Source organism: Pleurodeles waltl, chromosome 11 (assembly GCF_031143425.1).
Source record: "Pleurodeles waltl isolate 20211129_DDA chromosome 11, aPleWal1.hap1.20221129, whole genome shotgun sequence".
Classification (NCBI taxonomy): Eukaryota; Metazoa; Chordata; class Amphibia; order Caudata; family Salamandridae; genus Pleurodeles; species Pleurodeles waltl.
Window position 1 is genome coordinate 585,367,527 of NC_090450.1, and position 23,028 is coordinate 585,390,554.

The 23,028-nt window shown below is 45.4% G+C and overlaps 1 protein-coding gene across 1 annotated transcript in view; it reads right to left on the reverse strand.

Moving 5' to 3' along the window:
- The window catches only part of KAT6A (lysine acetyltransferase 6A), a 1,196,154-nt gene that overhangs the window by 857,023 nt on the left and 316,103 nt on the right, over positions 1 to 23,028 (reverse strand). The window contains exon 7 of the mRNA XM_069214088.1: positions 14,027 to 14,337. Coding sequence (XP_069070189.1) covers positions 14,027 to 14,337 — 311 coding nt within the window. The remainder of the gene's footprint in view (positions 1 to 14,026; positions 14,338 to 23,028) is intronic.

Sequence of the window (23,028 nt, forward strand, 5' to 3'; positions counted from 1 at the left end):
ACTGGGCAACCTTTCAATAAAGAGCATTACAGTAATCGAGACGTGAAGTGATAAGCGCCAGAACTACAGGAACCCTAAGCTCCTCTGGAATGAACTGCAAGATCTTTCTCAGCATTTTGACCATGACCATGACGGTAGGCACTGTCAGTGCCAGTGAAATCCTTCCCTGGCACTGATAGGGGTCTCCCCCGCCCCCCCTGCCACTCCCAGACACGTTTCTGGCCACATGGGGTGAGAGTGCCTTTGTGCACTCTGACCAGGAACAAAGCCTGTATTGGGTGGAGGTGCTTCACACCTCCCCTTGCAGGAACTGTAACACCTGGCAGTGAGCCTCAAAGGCTCAAGCCTGGTGTTATAGCACAGCAGGGCACTCCAGCTGCCCGCCCCCAGGACACAGCCCCCACTTATGGCAGCAAGTCCGGGGAAATAATGAGGAAAACAAGGAGGAGTCACCCCCTCACCCACAAGCTGACCAGAGCTGAAGTGACCCCCTCCTTAGAAAATCCTCCATCTTGTTTTGGAGGATTTAGCCCAATAGGAATAGGGATGTGCCCCCCTTCCCAAAGGGAGGAGGCACATGGAGGGTGTAGCCACCCTCAGGGACAATAGCCATTAGCTACGGCCCTCCAGCCCTAACACACCCCTAAATTTAGTACTTCGGGGCGACCCTGAACCCAAGAAATCAGATTCCTGATGACCTATAAAGAAGAAGGACTGCCTAGCTGAAAAACCCCACAGAGAAGAAGGAAGACGGCGACTGCTTTGGCCCAGCCCAACCGGCCTGTCTCCAACTTCAGAGAACCTGCACCAGCAACACATCCTGCGGGCCCAGCAACCTCTTCTGACTCAGAGGACTGCCCTGCAACTACAATGGATCAAAAACTACAGTGGACAGCGGACCTGTCCAACCAAAGAAAGAAGAAACTATCTTTAAAGGGACTCTCACCTCACTCCAGAAGCATGAGTCCCCACCACTCTGCACCCGACGCCCCTGGCCAGTGTCCAGAGAAACCAACCACCCAGAGAGGATCCCCATGCGACTCGGACGACGTGTCCACCCTGGGATGACCTTTCTGCACCCCGACAACTATGCCTGCAGAGGGAATCCCGAGGAGCCCCCTGACCGCGACTGCCCAGGACAAGGATATCCGACGCCTGGAAAAGCACTGCACCTGCAGCCCCCAGGCCCGAGAGAAACCGACCAAGGGAGCAGCAGTGACCAGCAGGCAGCCCTCACCCTTGCCCAGTCGGTGGCTGGCCCGAGAAGCCCCCCTGAGCCCTGCCTTCAACTTCTGAGTGACCCCCGGGACCCTCACTGAATCCTATTGCAAACCCAACACCCTGTTTGCCCACTGCACCCGGCACCCTGTGCCACTGAGGGTGTGTTTTGTGTGCTTACTTGGGGCCACCCCAGTGCTCTACTAAACCCCCCCCGTCTGCCCCCGAGGACACGGGAATTGCCTGCCAGCATACCGGAACCGGAGCAGCCCCTGTCTACACAGGCACCCATGTTATTTTGGCTCCTCTTTGACCTCTGCTCCTGACTGGCCCTGTGTTGCTAGTGCTGGGTGTTTGGAGTTGACTTGAACCCCCAACGGTGGGCTACCTATGCCCCGGAGACTGAACACGTAAGTGCTTACTATCCTAACTAAACTGTACTTACCTCCCCCAGGAACTGTTGAAATTTGCAGTGTCCCCTTTTAAAATAGCTTATTGCCATTTTATGAAAAACTGTGTACATTACTGATTTGGTTCAAAGTTCTAAATATACCTATGCGAAGTACCTAACATTTAATGTACTTGCCTGCAATTTGAATCATGTGGTTCTAAAATAAATTAAGAAAATAATATATTTATATATAAAAACCTATTGGCCTGGAGTTAAGTCATTGAGTGTGTGTTCTCATTTATTGCCTGTGTGTGTACAACAAATGCTTAACACTACCCTCTGATAAGCCTAACTGCTTGACCACACTACCACAAATACAGCATTAGTATTTTCTATTATTGCCTCTGTCAAGCCTCTTGGGGAACCCCTGGTTTCTGTGCACACTACATCTCACTTTGATATAGTAGATACAGAGCCAGCTTCCTACAATAGGCTACTACTTCCAAGAGTACTTTTCCTGAGGCCTAAATTAAGTTCTCACATTCATTTCCTATGTTCATTCAATTTTACTTTCATTCTCTCCACTTCTATTCTCTGGTGCTGTATAACACCACCAGCAAGTCAGATAGATAGCGTTTATTTCAACAAAGATTACAAACTACATTAATGGCGTCGTCAAGCAGGTATGTGAGGTACCCGACCTGTGGTATCTTGGGTCCTATTATGGAACAGTTACCTCTCTCTCTACACCACAGGACATATTTCCTCTACCTAGCAGTGAAGCATTTTCTTGTGCTTGGCCTTCAAGCTTCCTTTAGGATGCCCACTGATCACTCTGAAAGATCTAAGTGTCTAAACTCTAAGTCCTATGGAGTCAGGAAGTCATGCTCAGGCTGTTGTGATCCAAGTAATGGACTCTGCCTCCCTGCATGGAGCGGCAGCTTTTGTGTAGCTCACCCTCTTATTTTTTGTGTGCATTCCCACAAGGCACATATGTCTTGCAGACTGTGGGGCAATTAAGATCAGCGCCATGTGTCTGTTTGCACTGGTTTATCACTAAAGATCATGAGGAGAATTGGCGGCAAGCCATATGCAAATTTCCTCAACAAGTCTTTTGCTAAGGCATTACTCAGGCAGAGCTTGTGAGATTGCCTGGGTGCTAAGTCTTGGTAGTTGGCATTTTTCTAGTGTAGCTAACAAGTCCATCTCTGGAAGCCCAACTCTTGGAACGCCATTCAAAGTACTAGTTGGTTTAGTTCTGAATCACATCAGAGGGATGCCTGCCTGCTTAGTCTATCTGTTTTTACATTTTCTACGCCTAGCATGTGTATTGTCATCAAGGGTGTTCTTTGGTTGGCCCATCCCCAAATCTCCTAGGCTAGCTTTGATACTGCATATGATCTTATCCCTCCTTGTCTGTTGAGGAAAAACATTGTGGTTTTGTTGTCCATTTGGACTTGAACAGTCTCTCCCCACACATGTATTTGGAAGGCCTTTAAGGCCAGTAAGATCATCTTGAGTCCTAGGATATCTGAGTTGAACTGCTTCTCCTCTGCTTTTTGATAGTCCTCTGAGGTTGAACTCCCCAGCTCCTGTGGTATGTGTCTATGGTGACAAGCACCATTACAAAATGATTGCATGAAAAGTCTGCCTACTGATAGGTAGTCCAAGTCCCACCATGTCATCTGCCCTTATACCTTTTGCGTTACAACCACTATATCCTACCAACTCCCTATAGCTTGTGACTACTGGTTATGGACCTATTACTGCATTGGCCTCATATGCAGTCTTGCACAGGGAATCAATGGGATGGATGTAGGATGCAGTAGTGGTGAGCTTGTTCTGTTATCGCTTGGATCCTGAGAGTGAGGAAGGCTCTCGATGTTGAGAATACATCTGTTTAACATTACTTTCCTCCACTCCTTGAGGAAGACCCCTATTGTGCTCCCAACCCAAATTGGAATTCTGTGGTGGGGCTATTACTGTGCAGACCCATTTGTTTGAGGAGCTTGCTCCTTTGAAGGGCGGTTCCCTCCCCTTTTTCCCTACCCCATAAAGGTTGGCATAGGGAACATCCACTGCTATGTTGTTGCTTGCTGCTGACCTGTGTGTTGGTAGGGTAACTGCAGTGGTGAGTCTTTAAAACGTCTTCCAATTGATCTTCTCATGGAGGTGGCTCCCTTCTTTGGTGCTGTCGAAACTGTAGTGCCTCCACAGCCTTTCCTGTTTCAAAGTCTATCTTTATTTGCTGGAGGGTTTCATCCAATGTAGCACCAAACAGGTGTTCTCTTGTGAGGAGTTCATTAGTAATATTTGTCTGTACTTCGTTGTTGATGCCCGACACCTACAACCAGGCTTTCTCCTCAGGCTTGTCCCTGTGACCAGCTGTCTGCGAGCCGTATCTGAGGTGTCCAGTGCAGACGTCAGACATGTGTTGGCGATGGCTTTTCCTTCCTCAATAAGGGAGGGGACCCTCTTTTACTACTGTTCCAGGAGGAGCTTCTTCAGCTCTCCCACCTCCTCCCAATGTTGGTGGGTGTAGAATTTCAGGAGGGAATCTGAGTTGGCAATCCTACACTGGGTTGCTGCTCCTCTTTCCACCTTTCATCCTACCATCTCTACTTTTTTTCTCTCCCTCTCTGTAGAGGTGCTGTTGGACAAGGGGACAATGGCTGTTTTCCTTGCAGAGGCCACTATGATGGAATCTGAAGCTGTGTTATCATTGATGTTCAAGGGTTTTTTGGATGAGTGCTTGGATTTCTTCTCCACCCTTGGAGTTACGGATCTGTATGCTGGTTCTCTGAATGCCTCAACTTCCCTAATATAGGATGCTGGGCAGCATTGGGAGGTATGGGCTCCTGTTCTGTAAGGGTAGTGGAGTCTCTACGAGTAAACAGGTCTGTGCTTTCTCCACCTCCAGCTGGACCCTGTACTTAACCCCAGCACGTTTTACCACTGCACTATACATTGCTATGTCATACGGTAGGGACAGTCTCGGATGGTATATGTCGACTTCCTCCTGCAGTGACTTGTTTTGATGTCCTGCCACTGGTCATCACAGCTCTCAGCATCTTGGAAATGCCATGTTCCTCTAGGCAGTCAACCTCGAAGAACCCTCCTGTGCTTCGGGCATACTGGGTGGTTCGAGTTCAAGCTATTCTTTTCCCAAAAAAGGTTCAACAGGATTCAACATTTACCAAGGGATGTGTCAAAATCCCTTTTCTTCTGGAGGTTGCTGCCTTTTCAGCCTCGAGTTGCCTCTTCTTTCGCTCAACTTCGAGCACCCTTTTATCAGCGAGAATACTGCTGGCAGCCTTTTCCTCACCACACTTGGTCATCCTCTGATGTCAAGAATATCTCCAAGGACCATACTCCACTGAAGCCCTTCTGGCAGGACCTGTGAGGTTCCTTCTGTTTCGACTTTGCTTTGGTAGATGAAAGCCTTGGAGCTGAAGCAGTCCAGTGGGAATTCGAGTGTCAGTTTTCATCTCTGCTCTTTAGGGCCATCCCTCTGGAGAGCAACAAGAGATGGCTGACCAAGTTGGAAGATGCATGTTTTAGTTTTTTGTGGAATTACAGGAGGCCAAGGACAGCGGCTAAATTTATGGTTCTCCCTAAATTGAGGGGAGGGTGGTTGGTACTGTGACTTACAGCAAATGGGAATTTTAATCAGGGGAGGCTCTGATGGAATTAGTCCAGCTAAAACTCCATCTAGATATGAATTAGCCATCAGTAGCGACACCAAGGGTTGTTTTCACAAAAACCTCAAACCGAGCTACTACAAGTAAACAAAATGTAAGATTCTGAGAGCAGTGCTCATAGTTTGGCGGCAGGTTAGGAGCAGGTTAGGCGGAATCAGATTAAACTGTTATACACCCGTATCTGCCTGGGCAATTTTTCAGTCAGTTTTTCAGGAGGGAATTGTTAAGAGATGAGCTCAAAAGAGTATCGGGATGTTGGGGAATCTATATTGTGATGGTCATTTACGGGATCTCCCAGGTTGCCTTTTTCAAATATTTGCAGATTTGAGATTTTATTTGTAAATGAATCGAAACTCTTGTTCAGTAGTCCAGATCCCCCTTATTGAGGTCATCAAGCACAGGGATAGAATAGGATCGATTTACGAATATTTGAAACATGGGTTACCCAACGACTTGAAAGTTCAAAATGCCAAATGTGAGCCCAGACTTGGTGTACAGGGCCTCCTCTTACAAGAGTCACTGAACATCACTAACAAGGTTTTGTTAATGACCGGTCTGAAGAGCCAACATTTTAAAACAGTATTTAATCTACATTCTACTCCGGCCAAAGTGGCTAAATGAAATGGCAGGTCCAGCGGTAACTACAACCGATGCAGTGCAGAGCAGGCTGGGATTGTGCATGTGGATTGTTTCGTGCACCAACTTGGAGTCTCATATTCGAAATAGGGTCTTTTTACAGTTTAGTCATTAGTGGGCCTGTTCCTATCTCCCTGCACTGCTGGTCCTGGTGGCACAGGGTAGTTCTGAGATGAATGAAGTAGTAAAGGAGCACTCATTAATACCTTCTGTCTATTGCCATGGCGGTGACTCAACTATGTATTGCATCGGAATGGCTTAGTCTCAAACACCCCATCATTTTCGATGTGGAGATCTATATTTTTGGCAGTATATAACATGGAACTAAATATCTATAGATGTAAGGGGCATAAGAAGGGGGGGAAGAATCTGGTCACCTATTACTGCTTGGCTGGAAACTTTGCTCAGCAGGGGATGAATATTCAATGGGGGGGTTGGCCTGTTCCTTTTGGAAGTTCCTGTCTTTAAGCTATGGCTCATGATGGGGGGGGGGATACTTCTGGGCCACATTGGACTCAATTATGCTGTACCCTGGTTTCTTTATGTCTACTCGCCTGTATCCGTGTCATCACTTCAAGAAATTGTTCAGTGGTTTCTATTTCATTGGCATTAACAATGAATGCAATTTCTTTCAATTCACCTGCAGTATGTTTTGATGATGTAAAAATTAATAAAATAAAAAAATAAATAAAAATAAAAAAAAGGAGGCATGAGGTGGTGCAAAGTACACTGGCAGAAAAAAAGCACAATGGAGAATCAGTTTTTTCTGGGAAGAATATATGGACTATGGTGGCTGAACAGAAAGCCTGTAGCTCGCTAACAATCATGGCCACCTGGCAGGATGTCTTAATTGTCAGAAGTCGTAGAGGGCAACAATGCATGGATTCAAAGGGGAAACACATTAAATAGGTTGAAACTAAATTAAGATCCCACTGGGGCACAATGAAAGGTATGGGAGGAAACGTGCTGAAGACATTTCAGAAAACCTGTCACAAAATGTGACAAACAGGGATGGTTGGTCCGGCAACTGCAAGAAAGCTGAAAGATACCCCTTAACAGTGCCCAGAGTAAGGCCTTGCCTGGCTAAAGACAAAATAAACACCACCACTTTGAACCAGGGTGCAGAAAGTGGGTCAATATGTTTCTCAGCGCACCAAACCACAAACATGTCCCAACTGTAGGTATATACAGCTTTGGTTGGTTGATGGACATCTAGCTGTCAAGATGACCTCACAGACTTTTGGAGGAAGGTCAAAGCCTGGCAACTATTGCTGTTAAATCTCAAAGCATGAAGATGGAGAAAGTGCAAGTTCAGGTGTAGTACTCTCGCCTGTTGTGACAGGAAGGACAGAATGATCGGAGGACAGATGCGCTTACCCAAGAGATCAGGATACCATACTCTCCTCGCCAAATCGGAGTCACTAGGATGACACTGAGGAGAGGTATCGGTGGTAAGGTGTATAGGATTACAGTCTAGCCTGAATACAACTCCAGATGAGAGTCACTTTGGAACCTCAACCGTACAAAAGTGCTGACACTGCACGTTCTTCGTGGTGACAAATAGATCCAGCCAAGCTTCTCTCCGGTCCTGAAACACACTGAACCACCTCCAGATGTAGACACCATTCATGCTCCATGAGGCATGGAGAACTGAGTTTGTCTGCCCTGGCACTTAGAGATCCCACCAAATGCTGCACAAACGGGAAAATGCCCTGACATTCCAGAGACGCAGAGCCTCCTGGCACTGGCTCAACAACCCCATCCGGCCCTGCTCGTTGCAGTACTAGATGGCAGTAACTTGGTCCGTGAACACCTGGATCAGCTTCCCTTTGATGGAGGGCAGGAAAGCTTTCAATGCAAAGCAAATCGCCCTCAGTTCCAGAAAACGATGTAGAGCTGAGTCTGCACCAGAGGCCTCTGATTTCCACCTCTCAGATGGCCGCCCAAGCCAAGGAACAATGCATCGGTCACCACTGTCAGCTCTGGGTGAAGAAGGGAAGAAGGTCTGCCACTGACTGTCTCTGTTCAGCAACTACCACTGGAGACTTTTTTTCAGACTCCTCCTAAATCTGGATCTGGGTGTCTGATCTGTTGGTTGTGTTGCGTTAACAGATCTGGTTTGTTGGGCAGTTTGATGTGGGGTACTACAGATAGATCTAGCAGTGTTGTGTACCAGGGTTGTCTTGCCCACGTTGGTGCTATTAAAATGAGTTTGAGTTTGTTTTGACTCAATTTGTTTACTAGATAAGGGAGGAGAGGGAGAGGAGGAAAAGCGTAAGCAAATATTCCTGACCAGTTCATCCATAGGGCATTGCCTTGGGATTGCTTGTGTGGGTATCTGGACGTGAAGTTTTGGCATTTTGCGTTCTCTTTTGTTGCAAATAAGTCTATTTGAGGTGTTCCCCAGAGTGTGAAGTAGGTGTTCAGAATTTGTGGGTGGATTTCCCATTCGTGGACTTGCTGGTGATCTCGAGAGAGATTGTCTGCCAATTGATTCTGGATCCCTGGGATAAACTGTGCTATTAGGCGAATTTGATGGTGGATTGCCCACTTCCATATGTTTTGAGCTAATAAGCTTAACTGCGTTGAATGTGTTCCTCCTTGTTTGTTTAGATAATACATCGTTGTCATGTTGTCTGTTTTGACAAGGATGTATCTGTGGGTTATGATTGGTTGGAAAGCTTTTAGTGCTTGAAAAACTGCTAATAATTCTAGATGATTTATATGCAGTTTTGTTTGATGTATGTTCCATTGTCCTCTTATGTTGTGTTGATTGAGATGTGCTCCCCACCCTGTCATGGAAGCATCTGTTGTTATTACGTACTGTGGCACTGGGTCTTGGAAAGGCCGCCCTTTGTTTAAATTTATACTGTTCCACCATAGAAGCGAGAGGTAAGTTTGGCGGTCTATTAACACCAGATCTAGAAGGTGACCCTGTGCTTGAGACCACTGTGAGGCTAGGCACTGTTGTAAGGGCCTCATGTGCAGTCTTGCGTTTGGGACAATGGCTATGCATGAGGACATCATGCCTAGGAGCTGTAGTATTGTTCTTGCTTGTATTGTTTGATTTGGAGACATGTGTTGAATGACTCTGTTGAAATTGTGAATTCTTTGTGGAGTTGGCGTTGCTACTCCTTTTGTCGTGTCTATTATGGCTCCTAGATATTGCTGTACTTTGCTTGGCTGAATGTTGGATTTTGCAAAGTTGACGGTGAACCCTAGTTTGTAGAGGGTTTGTATGACTTGATTTGTGTGGTTTGAGCATTGTGTGAGCGAACTGGTTTTGATTAGCCAGTCGTCTAGATACGGGAATACATGTATTTGCTGCCTTCTGATGTGTGCAGCGACTACTGCTAGGCATTTTGTGAATACCCTTGGAGCGGTTGTTAAACCGAAAGGCAATACTTTGAATTGGTAATGTATTCCTTTGAATACAAACCTTAGATATTTTCTGTGTGATTGATGTATTGGTATATGGAAATATGCGTCTTTGAGGTCTAGGGTTGTCATGTAGTTGTGTTTTTTGAGCAATGGTAACACTTCTTGTAGTGTGACCATGTGAAAGTGGTCTGATTTGATGAATGTGTTTACTACTCTGAGGTCTAGAATTGGTCTCAGTGTTTTGTCCTTTTTTGGTATCAAGAAGTACAGTGAATAAACTCCTGTGTTTATTTGTGTGCTTGGTACTAATTCTATTGCATTTTTTTGCAGTAGTGCTTGAACTTCTATCTCTAGAAGCTGTGAATGGTGTTTTGATAAATTTTGTGATTTTGGTGGTATGTCTGGAGGGAATTGCAGGAATTCTATGCAATAACCATGTTGGATAATTGCTAGGACCCATGTGTCTGTAGTTATTTCCTCCCATGCTTCGTAATATTGACCTATCCTTCCCCCCACTGGTGTTGTGTGGGGGGGGTGAGTGACGTGTGAGTCACTGCTTATTGGTAGTGGTTTTGGGGCTTTGAAATCTTCCTCTATTCCTAGGGAATTGCCCTCCTCTATACTGGCCCCGAAAGCCTCCCCTGTACTGTCCCTGGTAGGTGGACGGTGCGGACTGTGAGGTACTGGCTTGTGTGGCCTGACCCCGAAACCCTCCTCTAAAAGGTGTTTTGCGGAAGGTGGTATAAGATCCTCTGCTCTGCGGGGAGTAGAGTGCGCCCATGGCCTTGGCAGTGTCAGTGTCCTTTTTGAGCTTTTCTATGGCTGTGTCGACCTCCGGACCGAACAGAAGTTTTTCGTTTACTGGCATGTTAAGTACTGCCTGCTGAATTTCTGGCTTGAATCCAGACGTTCTGAGCCATGCGTGCCTACGGATGGTAACCAACGTATTAATGGTCCTTGCGGCTGTGTCTGCTGCATCCATAGAGGAGCGTATTTGATTGTTGGAAATGTTTTGACCCTCCTCAACAACCTGTTTTGCTCTTTTTTGTAGATCTTTTGGGAGATGTTCAATGAGATGCTGCATCTCATCCCAGTGGGCTCTGTCGTATCGCGCTAGCAGCGCTTGTGAGTTTGCGATGCGCCACTGGTTTGCTGCCTGGACAGCGACCCTCTTCCCGGCTGCATCGAACTTTCTGCTTTCTTTATCTGGGGGAGGTGCATCCCCAGAAGTGTGTGAATTTGCCCGTTTTCTGGCAGCCCCTACCACCACAGAATCTGGTGGCAGCTGAGAGGTGATGAATACAGGGTCCGTAGGAGGCGCCTTATACTTTTTGTCCACTCTAGGCGTTACTGCCCTACTTTTAACTGGCTCCTTGAAGATCTCCTTTGCATGGCGTAGCATGCCTGGGAGCATAGGCAGGCTTTGGTAGGAGCTGTGGGTGGAGGAGAGGGTGTTAAATAAAAAGTCATCCTCTACTTGTTCAGAGTGTAGTTCCACATTATGGAACTGAGCTGCTCTAGCCACCACTTGTGAATAGGCTGTGCTGTCCTCAGGTGGTGATGGCCTAGTTGGGTATGTGTCTGGGCTGTTATCAGACACTGGTGCATCGTACAAGTCCCACGCGTCTTGATCTTGGTCGTCGTGGCTCATGGCGGTGTGAGCTGGCGAATGTGACGGGGTGTAAGTTGGCGAAGCCGGAGTTACAGTTGGAGGCGAGGGAGGAGGTGTTACCGTCTTTGCTGTTTGTTGCTGAGGAGCCTCTCGTGCTACAAACTGAAGTGTTCTCTTTCTTTTGACAGGTGGAAGGGTACTGATCTTCCCTGTCCCCTGCTGAATAAAGATACGCTTTTGCGTGTGATCCACTTCAGTGGATTGCAGTTCTTGTTCGAATCTGTGTCTTTTCATTTGTGAAGACATAGAATGTTCTTCAGTATAGGAGCCTGAAACTGGGTCTGTTGGTGCTTTTTTCGGCTCCGAAAACCCTGTTGTTTGTTTTTTCGGCTCCGAGGTAACCTTCCTCTTCTTTTGTGCCGAAAAATCTTGGCCTCTATGGTCTTCGGCGCCACTGTCTCGGCGTCGATCCGTGTCGACACCGAACTCTCGGTGTCGATGCTTCTCTTTAGCACTCTCTCGGTCCCGAGGAGGCTGCGTGCCGGTGTCTCGACCGGAGTCGGACGATCTCGACACTGAATGGGCCTTTTTCGGTGCCGATTGTTGGTCACCGTGAATTTGGGTTGAGCCATGGCCGGTTGGCAGTGGCGTCCCCTGGGCCTTTTTGCCTTTTTTAATTTCTGATCTCGACGTCTTACTCACAGTTTTTGTATTGTCGAGTTCGTTGGAGTCTGAATCCTGGATGGAAAAGGATTCCTCCTGTTCCTCTTCTGTCTCGAACTGTCGATGCTCCTTTGGCGTGGACGCCATCTGCAGTCTTCTCGCTCGACGGTCGCGCAGAGTTTTTCGGGACCGGAACGCCCGACAGGCCTCATAGGATTCTTCGCTGTGCTCGGGTGACAGGCACAGGTTACAGACCGAGTGTTGGTCCGTATAGGGATATTTGTTGTGGCATTCAGGGCAGAATCGAAACGGGGTCCGTTCCATCGGCGTTGTTCTCCACGCGGTCGGGCCGACTAGGCCCCGACGGTGTGCCGAAATCTACCCCGAAGGGCACCGAAGCGCTTCGATGTTCAATGCGTCGTTGTATGTGTTTATCTCGAACCGGATCGCAACGATACCGTCGAAAATCCTCCGTTTTCAGCTATCTTTCCGTTCCGAAACTCGGAGCGACAGGAACACGTCCGAACCCGATGGCGGAAAGAAAACAATCGAAGATGGAGTCGACGCCCATGCGCAATGAGCACAGAAGGAGGAGTCACTCGGTCCAGTGACTCGAAAACACTTCTTCGAAGAAAAACAACTTGTAACACTCCGACCCAACACCAGATGGCGAGCTATGCAGACCATGTGTATCTACAGCGACAGATGCCATCGAACACACTATTATTACTGCAGTGAAACAGTTTATTGCACCACATACATTGCTACTCAAATAAGTTTACACTCTCAGGGGTTTAAAATCAAGACATTCATTACACTCTACATGAAGTAGCAGCCCCAACATCTTTGTCCAGTTTTATTTCATGCCAGTATATTTCCCTGACCTGCTCTCACAGCATTAGCAGCTCAGTGCAGAAATCATTTAGAATGATAAAGCTACGGAGTATACTTGTGAACAACTGACCAACCTTATCTTACCTAGTCTTTATTGTCTCCTATTCCTTCAGTTTGAAATCAAAGCCTTACAACAAGTAAAGGCGTAGCCTCCAGCTCCACCATCGGCCAGCCACAGCATTTAAGGAAAATGTATCTCTATGCAGTCTCGAACTGGACACAAACATTTTCACTGTAGAAGTTTACGGCTCATACTTTATTTGCTGAGCCAGTTGCAAGTCTGCAATCGGTTACACAAGCAACAATAACACTTTATTATTTAATGTGTGTTTTATAACAATTCTACCTCCTCCCCATTATGCACCCCTTCTACTTTTGAGGCTTAGACCAGTAAATCCTCCTCTCAGCAACCATCCAAGGAGTGACTAATGATCATCCAAAGTAGCAAGGTTGAAATACAATGTGGCTCAGATGACACGCTGGAAAAATGAATACCTGTGAGCTTTAAAAAACACCACCTCTTGTGATTGGTGCACAACTTGTGACCTGAAAGAGCATTGCTGCACCCCAGAAAACTATTCTTGCTGCTGTAGATACTTCACTTGGTGTTTGGAGAAGCATAAGTGTGCCTTGAGAGTTACCGGGCTGAAAAATAATTTGTGCATGCGCTCAGCCAAAAGGAAACGTAGGTTGCAACCCTGAACTGTTCTGACGTCCAGTCAGCACGAGCTGGAAAAATGAACTGAGGTTGTGTAGCAAACTGCCAGTACGGTGCATGATAGGTAACTGGAGCTGCTGGCGTTCTTAAAGATACAGTGTATGCTGAGCCCAGCACTTTTAACCTGACAACTACACCACCCCCTGCCTCAACAATATGCACAACAGCTCATGTCGTGATCGTGGATTACCTTACTAGATAAAGGGACAACAGAACTAGTACCTCTGGAAAAGGAGATTAGTTAAGTATAGAAATATCTGCAAGTTTTTCCTACGTAAAGAATTGACAAAAACTACTTAGAAGGTATGTGGGCACAGAAAGGAATTTCAACTAGGCATACAGAAAGTTTAGGAAGACTAAATAATATGAGGTAATGTCAAGGAAATGCATAATCAAAAGCAAATTAATGAAACAACTGACAGACTAGAAACAGGCATAGTAGCAGTTACAAGTGAACATATTCAATGACCGAACTGCTTTACAATCACAATAAGTGGATACCGGTAGTTTTCTGATAATAGTAAAGTCATTATGGATCAGTAAGAACACACTTCCACCTGATGTCTGCTGTGACAAGCAGGAGAATTTCTCAAATTCAGGAAAGGCCAACTCAGACTTCCATCTTTTTGAACGAGGACGGAGGGCACTAATAAAATGGTCAAAAGAAATACTTGCCTTTTACAGAAGACCGAACCATCAAAAACTGTGGTGTTAAGCGTTATGCAATACACATGTTAACCTCAACTGTAAACATTCTCTTGGAAAATGTTGATGAACCCCGCAAGAAATAGACTGCATTAGACATAGCTCACCTGCCAGCCAGTGAGAGTCTGTGGTCTTCCGCACTCCCTTTTTCCTGATCCTATATTGCTGGGAGTAATCCACCACATCTACTCGGCCTTTCCTTCCATTGCGGGAGGGGGTAAAGAATTTGGTGAGGCCATCAATGAGCCCTTTGGTTTTTTTATTGAACTTCAAGGTGCCACAACCTTGCCTGCTGTACTGAGTAGCATCTGGTCGTCCTGGGTGCCCATCTTCCAATGATGACAATGACTGGACAGAGATCTTCCGTTTCCGACCCCGACCTGGGCCGGTCCCACTTTTACTGTAGGTTCCTTTAGATCTAAAAGGCAGAAACAATAAAAGAATGGTCAAGAACAATTTTAACAAATAAGGGAGCATTACTTGCATGTAACAATAAGGTTCACTGGCAACAATTCACATGTTATAAATGCTTTTACACATATATATATTTATAGAATATATGCAGATGTGCAGAGTGTAACATGTTAATGACCACTGTAGAGTGTGAGGAGGGGCCATCACTAACAAGAGGTAAAGCCTCTAGTAGGTCATGATGCCCCTTCTCTTCCACCATCAACAGTAAAGCATAGCATATTATACTCTGCACATCGGCATACACAGTTTATGCCAAGGCATTTTTTAAATGTGTATTTACTTTGAATTAAAGTTATGTAACTAAAATCCACATTCAATGTGTTAATGGTATGCAGGAAAATCACTTTGAGGAGGACTCCTGACTATAGGAAGAGCTGTTTTCATGTGTAAAGTAACTGTTACATGTAACCTATAAAGCCGCAAACAGTATACATCATCTGTCAATACTGCTCTGCAGTGGTAATAAACTCGGATTTCGCCTTTGCACTGTAGTAATAAATATGTGAATGTGTGTGCATTAGTAAATGTTTTATTGGGCCACATGCATTTTCACTACCATGGGATCGAAATACATATTGTTACTGAGACTTAGAGGTAGACATTTCCAATGCCTCGACTCTTCAAACTTACAATCAGAAGGGGCACAGAGGATACATGAGGATACATGTGTCCAAAATGCCATCTTCAAATGGAAACCTGAACAGTGCTTGTACAAGGCAGATAATGCAGGAAACAATGGAAGCAAACATCAAAAAGAAATTATTAATTGCTTATCTGTATCTTCAGTTCATTAGCTTTGGTATCTTTCATCGATTCACATGTTTGAATCATTCCCAGTGATACGGTCGGGAATCTCTGGTGACGGTAAATTGCACAAGACGGTGTTAAAATGGCCACAGACACAAAAGCAGTGTTTGTTCAGGAGCACACCCAACTCATTTGAAACAATTTATATTATCTTCCATGACCCCACCCACGATGTCTTGTGATTCCTATCCATGGTACAGTGTTGTTTGAATTTCAATAAATAAAAAGTTGCAAATAAAGAATCAACTCAAATTTCAGCCAATGAGATAAAAGAGTTAAGCTCTCTACCTCCCATTAAAGGGCACCATAGGAACTCCAGGGTGTAACCACATCCAATTGGCCCCAAAGCTGATATCTAATTTCACAAATGTGAAGGATATGAAACTGAGAGGAGGTAGGGTGGCATGTTAATCTATGTAACATACCAATGCTGGAGAAATGGAGTTAGTTTAAGTAACTAATTTATTTTTCCAGCATTGGATCTTTCATAGTTTCACATGTTTGAATAGAAAGCAGTACATACATTTTGAATAATGCAGGAAACATACTGAAACAGATTGAGTAGCATGTCTTATCTCAATGATGAGTAGGCCTGCTGCATTCACATCTAGGGAGTAGTACTTGGTGAACATGTGCCTGCTTTTCTATCTTGCTTCACAGCAAGTATCTTGTCAAGGCACTCCATCATAAAGTGCAGCTGTTGTTGCCATGCTTCTGACCTTACACTGCCCTGGAGTGGACACTTTTCTGTGCTGTGACAAAAGGTGATGCAGGCAGAGAGCCAGTGTGCAATGTTTTGTTTGGATAACGAGTGGCCTCTTCTCGACTGAAGGAGATAAACAGCTAGTCTTAAGTATGTACAATTTCATTTTCTTCTACAAAGGGCTTTATACACCTGCAAACATCCAATGAGTTCTTCTCTTCGCTGACATGGATGGTGTATGGAACAAATATAAAAGGATGACAGGTTTATTCAAGTGAAAGCCCATTGGGACTGTTGGTATAAACTTAGGAGTGGTATGCAGGATTATTTTGTTTTTAGTAAATTGAAGGTGGGATATAGTGAAGGCCTGTGAGTTCCCAACTTTACTTGCTGAGGTGAGAGTGAACAGAAGTGCATCAGGTACGCTCCATGGATGGGTTCAATAGAAAGCAGCATATCAACTCAGTACAGTATTTAGAACCCTTAGTTCTGAAGGGTGCCTAATTGGAGGGAAAGCCATACAAAGTCCTTTCATGAATTCTTTTATAATTATCTGTGAGAACAAAGATCAGGAAGATTTCCTTATTCTTCAAAAATCTTAAGATTGCATTTCTCTGAAATGTGTCTTGCATTTGCAGTAGAGTGGATATGAATGCCACTGGATCACTGGACGTTCTTTATAGTGACGAGTTGGACCATTAGGCTTGCCATAAGCCATTGGAGGTCTTTCACCTGCAAAAGTCTGGGTATCATAATATGCCTCCTAATAATATTGCTCATCTTCATGGGCCTCCTCCTCTTACTTAGTAACACAGTGCACATCCAGTTGTATAGGGCTAACTACAAGAACACTTGCTACTGATTGCTGATATCAGCGTGCAATTCTGAACCCAAACTATGCACAAGAGGTGTGTGGTAACCTTCAATGGGTAAAAACTAAAGCTGGAAGTTTCTGTTCTCGACTATGCGGTTGTTGATAGGGTAGTCATCGACAAGGTGGTTGTCTTAGTCACAGACAATGGGTTGTCGTAGACAGGATCGTTGTCAAGGTAATGGGCATTGCAGGAATAGTCAACAGTGCAGTCATTGATGAATGTCTTATTGTTGATGGGAAGGTGCCTGTCAATAGAATGGTCATCAATGATAAGATCCTTATCCTCGACCATGGTACGTTTATCGATAACAGCCGCACATCTGACAAGGCTCAAACGTTGCTGGATTTTCACTTTTTGCACATTTGTACCTTGTCCTTTCTTGACAGCTTCTTCACAAGAGGTTTTGTCACTCCCTTAGAGGAGGTGACTCTGGATGCTTTTGAGGTGAATTCCAGCTGAGGAAGTGCTACATGCTTCTTTTTTGTGCTGCCTTCTTCGACATGCTTGGGGAGAAGAATTTGGGTCACTTTTCCTGGAATCTTTCCCAGATGAAGGGGCAGCCCTCATAGAAGAGGGAACTTATTTTTCTCTAATTTACATTGAGCGGACCTCCTTTCTCTGTGTTTCAGCGTCTTTGAATGAAAAGGTCTGCAGAAGTTTCAAAAAGACACTTTATGAGTGGGATATAGACAATAAATCACACTGATCATGATGTTCATCAAGTGTAGATCTTCTATTGTCTGCTATGTGAACAGGATTTGAAGAGAGATCTTTTCTCTTTCTCAGCCCTAGTGTCAACAGGTAACAGACAACATTCACTCTAAGCCAGTAATGCACTGAAATTGGCATAAACCCCTAAAAGCTACTCACAGTTCACTGAAAGCTGAACATAGGGCTGGCTAAAGTCCAGGAAAAGCAATGTATAGGTCAAAAATGTCACCATAATAAGGTCAAACGCAAGCCAGAGCACAAGACTGATGAGGGACTCCCTCACACACATCACTCAGTAGAAATCTGACCTACGGTGGCCTTTAGAAGGGGGTACAAAGCTCATCAATTCCTCCTCACTGCCGACATTTTGGTGCTTCCTATGTACACTAATCTCATAAAAACAGCAACTGGCCTATCTGCTGGCCTACAGTCACAAAATACAGCAAATCCATGTGTTACTCAGCCCTCCTGACATAATTACTGTTGGTGATTTGATTTCAACCTATCAACATTTAGGTTAACACTTCAGTGAAGAACTGCAAAGGGGCATGTCACAACTATTCACCAGTTTGAGATGTCAAAAAAAGACTTTCCCAAACCTGTCTATGGGCTTCTCAGGCAGGAACTGCACAATCTGCATATGCCTACGCAAAAAGCATTGACGCAGTTCCTTTTCTCGGAGGCAGCTGCATGAGGAGTCAGCAAGTTTGAGAAAAATACTTCAGGGGCCAATATGGATGCTAATACCCGGAAGGCCCTAATGTCAGAACTGAAAAGCATCACATTGTCAATGAAGACTCTGGAAACAACCACCACAGCCGCCAACAAAGATCTAAAAGTGATACAAAAGAACAGTAGGATTTAAAACATAGTAAGGTCATCACAGAAATACACTGATGATCTGGAAACATGGGTGACAGCCATACTCGACTGTAGCACGGAAGAATAAGTTACTTACCTTCGGTAACGCTGTTTCTGGTGGATACATTAACTACCCTAAAGGATCCCCTTTAGTTAGGTACCTAATAATATGCTTGCTCCTTAACCTATGTATATCAAGAAGAACTAGGACTCCTGTAGACATGCCAGTGGGCAAGAACAGATTCCCTCTACAACTCTTTGGCAAATTTGCTTCACCACATATATCACACTTGAAAGTAATGTTTGAATAGACCTTGCATACAAAGGCCTTACCAGCATACCACTTCTGTGGTTGTAACACTAACGCTTTAAAAATCACCAAATACTCATCATACTGCCCAATTTGTTTAATACATTTTGTGACCAAAAGTCTTGCAAAGGTCCTTGCTAGTAGATTAACCAAGGTAAGATGTATTCTAGTCCATAACATTCAGAATGGCTCTATGCCAGGTAGAGGCACGCATACCTGCTTTAGAGTCTGCGTATGGAGCTGGCAAGAGCTGAAGTTGTACTGACCTTAGTGGACTTCGAGAAAACATTCAATGAAGTCAACAGTCCTTTCATTCAACAAATCCTTCAAACAATGAACTTTGCCCACTATTTCTTAAATATATAGCAGTTCTCTATGCGGCCACAGGGGCCTAAGTCAGAATAACTATAGAACTGTAGTCCCCATTACCGTTGCAAAGGTGCACCAGTCAGGGATTTTCTTTTACTGCCCTACTTTTCACATTAGTTATAGAACCACTTGCTGAGTGGGTAAGACAATATACATAATTGTGGGTGTTTCAGAGTAGATGTGGGTATGAGGACCTAGTGTCCTATACACAGACATTATGATCTATATCCAACAACCTCACATACATTCACAGACTAATGCAAATCAAACAGCTCTATGGCAAAGCCAAGGGACTTAGAGTACACTGGTGGAAGTATTTTTTTGTCCCTGTGAGAGGTGACAGCTTGTCACGTTTGATGCACACTCTGTTGCACTTTGCGGAAGATCACTTTTGATATCTGGACATACTTGTGGTGACATACTCACAAACGCTGGGACCTAAACTATACCCTGCTGCTTAAATGCACAAATGGTGAGTAAGACGGGTGGTCTTACCTGTGGATCCCCATAATGGAAAAGTGAGCAGTTCTTAAAATTATTTCTCTGCTTTGGCTTCTACATACCCTCCAGAGCTTCCCACATGTTGCCCACCAAACGTCTTCATTGAGACAAAATCTATAATATGTAGATTTCTATGGGCTGGAGGTCTCCCTTAGGGTATAAAATGCAAATATGCACAGGCCCATGTGATGCTACGTACCAGATGTCTGCCTGCAGTACTGTGCCTCCAAAGTAATCCAAAGTAATGACTGGCTTTTCTGTCACAGAAGTGACTGAATGGTCAAACTATGCCTTACCATCCCAGAGAAACCTATTCTAAATTCCATTCTATACTGGGCCACAATGTTTCACAAACTTCAACCCATCACTAAGATACACATTTAATACTGGTGAGAAGTTTCAAAATACATTAGGTGGCAGGAAATGCTCATAAAATAAACTCTGTGGAAAGGCACTATGCTCTCTCTATGCAGTAAAGCTAGAGGAATTTCGGCCCTGGGCTTTATTAGACACATCAAAGTTGGGGGTCACAGACACACATAAAATTGTTTGAGCAACAGTTCCCAAATTTTCTGTTTCTACATACAATTCTTTCGATATCTAAAATGGTGCCATGCTCTTGAACCCTACTGGCATAAACTGAAAGTTCTATGAGAATTAAGTCCTTTGGGACCTAAGATAACAATAGAACAGAGTGACAAAATGGTCTCGAACATATAGGTGGTTAATAGTCAACACACCGGGCCCACTTAAAAATCTACAGGAAAATTGGGAGCAAGAACTTGGGGAGCTGGAGGATGAGAAGTAGGCTTTTGCAAAAATAGCCTCACGCTCCATGGCCATTTCTTCGCAACTCAGATCATTCCAATGACAAACTTTCATTCAGCCAAACTCCTAGAAGTGCCCTATTCCCAGCTGTCGACGCTGCGAAGAGGCCCATGGCACAAATTTCTATATGATATGGGAATATCCAGTAATTTGCCAATACTGAAAAGCTATACATCAGATGTTTGGGAGGATAGTAGCCCACTCAATTGCTGTAGACACAAAACAAGGGTGAGTAAAACGTAGACAAGGTGATGGACTGGCCTACATGAAAGGGCGTAACCACTTTTGGTAGAACGAAAGCCCTAGTGTGAAGCAACTCTTTGTCAGGATAGATGGAAAGGTAGGGCAACTTAAATGACCAGGCCTGCAGCTTACTCACCCTGCAGGAAGATGTAATAGCCACAAGGAAGGCTGTTTTGAAAGTGAGAAGCCTGAGAGGAAAATTCTGGAGAGGATTAAAAGGAGCATGTCAGACATGTCAAAACCAGATTAAAATCCCATAGGGACGTAATGAATGGGGATGGAGGAAACATGTGTAAGACCCTTAAGGAACCAATGTACAATAGGGGACTTAAACAAAGAAGAAGGTTCATCAGGCAACCTGAAAAAGACTGGACTGCAGACAAATAACCTTTGAGAGTGCCCATAGCAGAGCCCTGCTGGGCCAAAGAAAGGATAAACAACAGAACCTCAGAGAGAGGGGCAGAAAAGAGGTCAACAGTCTTGTCTGAACACCATGCCACAAATTCTTTCCAACAACAGCTGTGTACCATTTTGGTGGAAGGACGTCTGGCTGCCAAGATAACGTTACAAACTTTGCACTGAAGGTCAAAAGCTGTCAAGTGCTGCTGCACAATCTCCATGCAAGAAGGCAGAGAGCGGACAGGTGTGGGTGCAGGACCCTCTCCTGTTGCTGAGACAGTAGATCCTCCCAAAAGGGCAGTCTGATCAGAGGATTGATGGACATGCTCAACAGCTCAGTATACCAGACTCTCTGTGCCCAGTCCGCAGCCACAAGGATTATTTGGGCCAGATCGCTCTTGATCTTCTTGAAAACTCTGGGCAGAAGTGGTATAGGCAGAGAGGCGTACAGGAGACCTAAGTTCCACTCGAGATGGAAAGCATCTCCGGGCAACTGCCACCTTGGAAAATCCAACGTGCAAAACTGCTGACAGATTTAACCAAGGCTCGCCCCACTGCTGAAACAGACTTTGCGCCACCCCCGGATGGAGACATCATTCGTGATCCGGTAGACATATTGGACTAAGTTAGCCTGCTCTGGCGTTCAGAAAGTCGGCCAGATGATGAACCACCAGGGATATGTCTTGTTGTTCCAGGTGGCCGCCCCGTCCCAGGAGTGATATATCTGTCACTACTGTCAGATCCAGTTGGGGAAGGGAGAGGGATCTGTCTCTGACCCAATCACGGTTTGTTCACCACCACTGCAGATCTTGTGCAGTTCCCGCCTAGATCTGGACCTCAGAGAGATTCCCCTGATGCTGCGCCCACTGGAACTTCAGGTCCCACTGCAGAGCCTACATATACCATCTAGCATGTGTTACTAGCAGGATGCAGGAGGTCATGAGGCCCAGCAGCCTCAGAGATTTTTTTTACCTAAATCCAGGATAGAGGCTAAAACAACGGTATCACAGCCTCAATATCCTGGACTCGCTGCTAGGGAGGATAAGATTGAAACTGCACTATGTCCAGAACATCCCTAATGAAAGGGAGTGTCTGAGAGGGAGTCAGGTGTGACTATGGCACGTTTATAGTGAACCCCAGCGAATGCAGAAGGCCCGCTGTATTCTGGAGGTATGAGACGACAGCCTGGGGCAAGCCCTACTTTAAAAGCCAGTCGTCGAGATACGGGAAGGCTGAAACCCTTGATCTGTGCAGATGAGCTGCAACCACCGCCATCACCTTGGTGAACACGAAAGGGACGCTGGAAGGGCCAAAAGGGAGCACAGTGAACTGAAAGTGCTTTTGGCCTACAGTGAACCACAAGTAATGTCTGTGGGCAGGCAAAACGGGAATATGAAACTAAGCATTCTGAAAGTCCAACGCTACCATCCAGTCTCCTGGGTCCAGGTCAGATAAAACCTGAACCAGAGTAAGCATTTTGAAATTCTTGAGCAAGAGATTGAGGGAATCGAAGGACTAGGATAGGCCTGAGGTCTTTGTCCTTTTTGCACACCAGAAAGTAACAGGAATAGCAACCACAACCTACTTCTGGCACAGGAACCCTCTCTTTGGCTTGCTTGCCCAAAAGATCTGTAACTTCCTCAGGGAGAAGGGTCAGGTGATCAGGGGGCGGGGGACTGGCCAGACCGCTGGCTTCCTGCTCCACGAGGTCAGTGGATCCCACATAGAGGCTGGGCAGCAAGCGCAGCACGGTGGCTGGCTGGGTATGATCGCCAATGAAGGCCACTTCCATAGCCACAAAAGGCACACTGGAGGGGGAAGGGCTTGGGGGAAAGGGGGGGCTTGGTTGAAGGCCTCCTCAAGGCCCAAGGACCTGGCTGTAGCACAAGAATCCTTGAAATGCTCAAGGGCTGAGTCTGCCAGGTCTCTGAAGAGAGAGTTGACCTTAAAGGGCATGTCCATCAAAGTAGCACAGACATCCCCTGAAAAGCCAGGCATCCTAAACCAGGCGTGGCACCTCAGGGCTAC